This window comes from Mizuhopecten yessoensis, unplaced genomic scaffold, assembly GCF_002113885.1.
Source record: "Mizuhopecten yessoensis strain PY_sf001 unplaced genomic scaffold, ASM211388v2 scaffold10983, whole genome shotgun sequence".
Classification (NCBI taxonomy): Eukaryota; Metazoa; Mollusca; class Bivalvia; order Pectinida; family Pectinidae; genus Mizuhopecten; species Mizuhopecten yessoensis.
Genome location: NW_018408819.1, coordinates 196,996 through 203,403, shown reverse-complemented (window position 1 = coordinate 203,403; position 6,408 = coordinate 196,996). Strand labels below are relative to the sequence as shown.

The 6,408-nt window shown below is 43.1% G+C and overlaps 1 protein-coding gene across 1 annotated transcript in view; it reads right to left on the bottom strand.

Moving 5' to 3' along the window:
- The window catches only part of LOC110464306 (post-GPI attachment to proteins factor 2-like), a 44,473-nt gene that overhangs the window by 15,897 nt on the left and 22,168 nt on the right, over window positions 1-6,408 (bottom strand). The window contains exon 3 of the mRNA XM_021519454.1: window positions 502-608. Within this exon, the coding sequence (XP_021375129.1) occupies window positions 502-608 (107 nt within the window). The remainder of the gene's footprint in view (window positions 1-501; window positions 609-6,408) is intronic.

The following is a 6,408-nucleotide window of genomic DNA, read 5'->3' as shown; positions in this document are numbered from 1 at the left end:
CCCATGTTATGATTTCTCTGTCCCTCCCCCATGTTATGATTTCTCTGTCCCTCCCTCATGGTATGATTTCTCTGTCCCTCCCCCGTGGTATGATGTCTCTGTCCCTCCCCCATGTTATGATTTCTCTGTCCCTTCCCCATGGTATGATTTCTGTCCCTCCCCCATGGCATGATTTCTCTGTCCCTCCCCCATGGCATGATTTCTCTGTCCCTCCCCCATGGTATGATTTCTCTGTCCCTCCCCCATGGTATGATTTCTCTGTCCCTCCCCCATGGGGTAGTCCTGGTCACTACTGGGAATATAGGGAGACCATGCATACACAGATCATAAATATAACATTAAGATGTTTAACTGCAGTCAAATTTTCATATTGCAATTCGTTTGATTTAAATGAAACTCTTCTTTTATAATAATATTACTATAACAGTCAGCAGCTTAAAATTCCACAGCAAAAATTTGACACTGAAGTAAAATTTCTTCTCATACATGAATTATACTTACTGAAGCGGACATGGTTGCATCCCTTGACCACCGATAGATGATGGTATTAAGTAGCATGTAGCAGTTACAGGCTACCATAAACACTATGAAGATCTTCTCATGGAGGGCTGCAAATAACAAAGGTTATAAAAGCTTCACCAAACACTATGATTTGAAAATAGAAAACTCCATTCCAGAATAATATTCTAACAAAAACATTACCATCTTTGTCTGTTTCTTATTGCTTCCTGGAATCAAATTCTGATAATCCCATCTAATTCCACTGACTGTCATTCCTATTCCATTTAAGTTCCCTCTTGCAAAAGAAATCAACTTTCCCTCAATACTTCTGATATGGGCACAATGTGCCAAGCCTGATTTAAAATGCTGCAATTTGCCCCTTACCCAAGGCAGCAGTGTATCAGGCTTAATATAATTTAGCCACAATGTAAAAGGTCCTTCAACCTAGCCTATATGTGCTTGGCCTATTGACAACCTAGCCCTATATGTGCTGGGCATATTGACAACCTACCCCTATATGTATTGGGCCTAACGACAACCTAGCCCTATATGTGCTGGGCCTATTGACAACCTAGCCCTATATGTGTTGGACCTATTGACAACCTAGCCTATATGTGCTGGGCGTATTGACAACCTAGCCCTATATGTGTTGGACCTATTGACAACCTAGCCCTATATGTGCTGGGCGTATTGACAACCCAGCCCTATATGTGCTGGGCCTATTGACAACCTAGCCCTATATGTGCTGGGCCTATTGACAACCTAGCCCTATATGTGCTGGGCCTATTGACAACCTAGCCCTATATGTGCTGGGCCTATTGACAACCTAGCCCTATATGTGCTGGGCCTATTGACAACCTAGCCCTATATGTGCTGGGCCTATTGACAACCTAGCCCTATATGTGCTGGGCCTATTGACAACCTAGCCCTATATGTGCTGGGCCTATTGACAACCTAGCCCTATATGTGCTGGGCCTATTGACAACCTAGCCCTATATGTGCTGGGCCTATTGACAACCTAGCCCTATATGTGCTGGGCCTATTGACAACCTAGCCCTATATGTGCTGGACCTATTGACAACCTAGCCCTATATGTGTTGGATCTATTGACAACCTAGCCTATATGTGCTGGGCATATTGACAACCTAGCCCTATATGTGTTGGACCTATTGACAACCTAGCCTATATGTGCTGGGCGTATTGACAACCCAGCCCTATATGTGCTGGGCCTATTGACAACCTAGCCCTATATGTGCTGGGCCTATTGACAACCTAGCCCTATATGTGCTGGGCCTATTGACAACCTAGCCCTATATGTGTTGGACCTATTGACAACCTAGCCCTATATGTGCTGGGCTTATTGACATGGTTGCAGCAAAACGACAATTGTCAATAAAGTAGAACAGAGGATAAACTTAGCCACAGTTTTGTGAACCCCTTAAACTTAGCCACAGTGTGCAGGGCCTATACCATTAACAAAGCCACAGGATATATTTACCAGTCCTATTGACACACTTAGACACACTACGCCTGGCCAAATAACATGGCTGCAGTGTGTCCTTATCAGGCCTATTTACAAAGCCTTTATGTACATGTGCCAAGTATGATCACACAGCTGAAGGTACCAGGCCTATTACCATCGAAACAATGAGCTAGGCAAACAATATCATGACCACAGATCTAGAGTAATGGGTCCATAACTCTAATGATGACTGCAATACAATGAGCCTAACAACACATGGCCACAGTGTTCTGGGTCTAGATCTATTACCATAGCACCAGTAAGTTGGAACTACTAACATGGCCACAGAGTTCTGGGTCTATTACCATAGCACCAGTAAGCTGGAACTACTAACATGGCCACTGTGTTCTGGGTTTATTACCATAGCCACAGTAAGCTGGAACTACTAACATGGCCACAGTGTTCTGGGTCTATTACCATAGCACCAGTAGGCTGGAACTACTAACATGGCCACAGTGTTCTGGGTCTATTACCATAGCACCAGTAGGCTGGAACTACTAACATGGCCACTGTGTTCTGGGTCTATTACCATAGCACCAGTAAGCTGGAACTACTAACATGGCCACTGTGTTCTGGGTCTATTACCATAGCACCAGTAAGCTGGAACTACTAACATGGCCACAGTGTTCTGGGTCTATTACCATAGCACCAGTAAGCTGGAACTACTAACATGGCCACAGTGTTCTGGGTCTATTACCATAGCACCAGTAAGCTGGAACTACTAACATGGCCACAGTGTTCTGGGTCTATTACCATAGCACCAGTAAGCTGGAACTACTAACATGGCCACAGTGTTCTGGGTCTATTACCATAGCACCAGTAAGCTGGAACTACTAACATGGCCACAGTGTTCTGGGTCTATTACCATAGCACCAGTAAGCTGGAACTACTAACATGGCCACAGTGTTCTGGGTCTATTACCATAGCACCAGTAAGCTGGAACTACTAACATGGCCACAGTGTTCTGGGTCTATTACCATAGCACCAGTAAGCTGGAACTACTAACATGGCCACAGTGTTCTGGGTCTATTACCATAGCACCAGTAAGCTGGAACTACTAACATGGCCACAGTGTTCTGGGTCTATTACCATAGCACCAGTAAGCTGGAACTACTAACATGGCCACAGTGTTCTGGGTCTATTACCATAGCACCAGTAAGCTGGAACTACTAACATGGCCACAGTGTTCTGGGTCTATTACCATAGCACCAGTAAGCTGGAACTACTAACATGGCCACAGTGTTCTGGGTCTATTACCATAGCACCAGTAAGCTGGAACTACTAACATGGCCACAGTGTTCTGGGTCTATTACCATAGCACCAGTAAGCTGGAACTACTAACATGGCCACAGTGTTCTGGGTCTATTACCATAGCACCAGTAAGCTGGAACTACTAACATGGCCACAGTGTTCTGGGTCTATTACCATAGCACCAGTAAGCTGGAACTACTAACATGGCCACTGTGTTCTGGGTCTATCACCATAGCACCAGTAGGCTGGAACTACTAACATGGCCACAGAGTTCTGGGTGTATTACCATAGCACCAGTAAGCTGGAACTACTAACATGGCCACTGTGTTCTGGGTCTATTACCATAGGAACAGTAAGCTGGAACTACTAACATGGCCACAGTGTTCTGGGTGTATTACCATAGCACCAGTAAGCTGGAACTACCAACATGGCCACCGTGTTCTGGGTCTATTACCATATCACCAGTAAGCTGGAACTACTAACATGGCCACCGTGTTTTGGGTCTATTACCATAGCACCAGCAAGCTGGAACTACTAACATGGCCACTGTGTTCTGGGTCTATTACCATAGCACCAGTAGGCTGGAACTACTAACAAGGCCACAGTGTTCTGGGTCTATTACCATAGCACCAGTAAGTTGGAACTACTAACATGGCCACAGAGTTCTGGGTCTATTACCATAGCACCAGTAAGCTGGAACTACTAACATGGCCACAGGGTTCTGGGGCTATTACCATAGCACCAGTAAGCTGGAACTACTAACAAGGCCACAATGTTAGGGTAAGGGTCTATTATGTATACCATAACCACAATGTGCTTGGCCTCAATCACACAGGTCGTAGGTTCTGGGTCTATTTTCTTTGCCACAATGTACAGAGCAGCTAATGAAATGGCTGCAGTGTGCCAGGCCTATTAACATAGGTCAGTGTGCCAGGCCTATTAACATAGCAGTTGGCAGAGTCTATTAACATAGGTCAGTGTGCCAGCCTTATGCCCTTATCATTGGTATTAATGGTAACAGATTTATGAGCATTAATCAGAAGTAAGATAAGCATCATTTAAGATATGAAAGGACTGAAATGATAGATGTGAAAACTAAACAAGAGGCCCATAGGCCTTAACGGTCACCTGATATATTTATACAGAGAGTTTTTAACACGAACAGAAATATTATTCAAAGTGACAAAAAACAATAAAACCACCTTTGGCTCAAAATTTTCATAGTATCAAACTGTCAACTCAGGGTTATAATTCCAATCAAGTTATTAACATGTAATATTCAAAGTATCATTTGCCATTATAAACCATAATAAATTTTGCCCCCCCCCCCCTCCTTCCCCAGGGGGTAAACTTGAGACCCTAGGGCCATAAACGTTAAGACCCTTCCATCTATGAATAGTGTTTGATTCTACCATATCTGGGTCTTTGAGAAGAAGATTTTAGAAATTTCAGTCAATTCAACCATTTTTGGCCCCACCCATTAGCCCCGGCCGGGGGTTCAGTCAGGGCTTTTATGTGCATACTATCAAACTGCTACCCAATACTGATAATGCTAACCTCAATTGAATTAACTCCAATGGAAATTAAACAAATGTTGGTCCAAAATGTGATTTCCCTATATAAACTATAGTAAAGTTTACCCCCTCCCCAGAGGGAAACGTGAGACCCCAGGGTCATAAAATTCACAATTTTGGTAGAGCACCTTCAGACCCTTCCATCTATGAAGAGTGTTTGATTCTACCATATCTGGGTCTTGAGAAGAAGTTTTTTAAATTTCAGTCAATTCGACCCTTTTTGGTCCCACCAATCAGCCCCGGGGGGTCAGTCAGGGCTTTTATGTGCATACTATCAAACTGCTACCCAATACTGATAATGCTAACCTAAATTGAATTAACTCCAATGGCAATTAAACAAATGTTAGTCCAAAATGTGGTTTCCCTATATAAACTATAGTAAAGTTTACCCCCTCCCCAGGGGGAAATGTGAGACCCAAGGGTCATGAAATTCACAATTTTGGTAAAACACTTTAAGACCCTTCCATCTATGAAGAGTGTTTGATTCTACCATATCTGGGTCTTGAGAAGAAGTTTTTTAAATTTCAGTCAATTCAACCCTTTTTGGCCCCACCCATCAGCCCCTGGGGGTCAGTCAGGGCTCATATGTGCATACTATCAAACTGCTACCCAATACTGATAATGCTAACCTAAATTGAATTACTTCCAATGGAAATTAAACAAATGTTGGTCCAAAATGTGATTTCCCTATATAAACTATAGTAAAGTTTACCCCCTCCCCAGGGGGAAACGTGAGATCCCAGGGTCAAGAAATTCACAATTTTGGTAAAGCACCTTAAGATCCTTCCATCTATGAAGAGTATTTGATTCTACCATATCTTGGTCTTGAGAAGAAGATTTTTGAAATTTCAGTCAATTTGACCCTTTTAGGCCCCACCCCTCAGGCCCCTGGGGGCAGGGGACCAAACCGGCCACTATTTTTGTTGACCTTTGGCCATGGAAGGTTTCTGCAGAATTTCATTGAAATTCATGTTCCGGGTTTTGGAGAAGAAGTCGAAAATGTAAATTGTTTACGGACGCACGACGGACGACGGATGACGCCGGACAAAAGGCAATCGCAATATAGGTCACTTGAGTCTTTGTCTCAGGTGACCTAAAAAGATTAACAAGAGCTGTAGGAGAACAGCATAGCTCATCTATTATAATTATTTTTGTAAAATGTGCTAATAGAATTTGGGCCATTACATGATATCCCATCTTAGATAATAGATCAGGAAATTAGAACTACATTGTTGATGGCAAACTCCTGCTATCCCCCACAAAGTAACCCCTAACACCCTCCCTAATACCCTCGATTACCATATATGCAAAAATAAATTACTGTAAAATGTAGAAGTCATGGTTACGTTTGATTTGATATGCTTAAAGACTATATCAAAAAAACATTGACCACCATGACTCCACTTCTCTGGCCCAGTCCCTAGGGGTCATATCAAAATTCTGAAAGTTTAGTGCACTTCCCCATACATATATCTACCCTGTCTAAAAGTTTCAAGTTCCTGCTTCAAACAGTGTAGTAAAAGAAGTTATTTTACCCCTTATCCCTCAAGTACCCCCCCC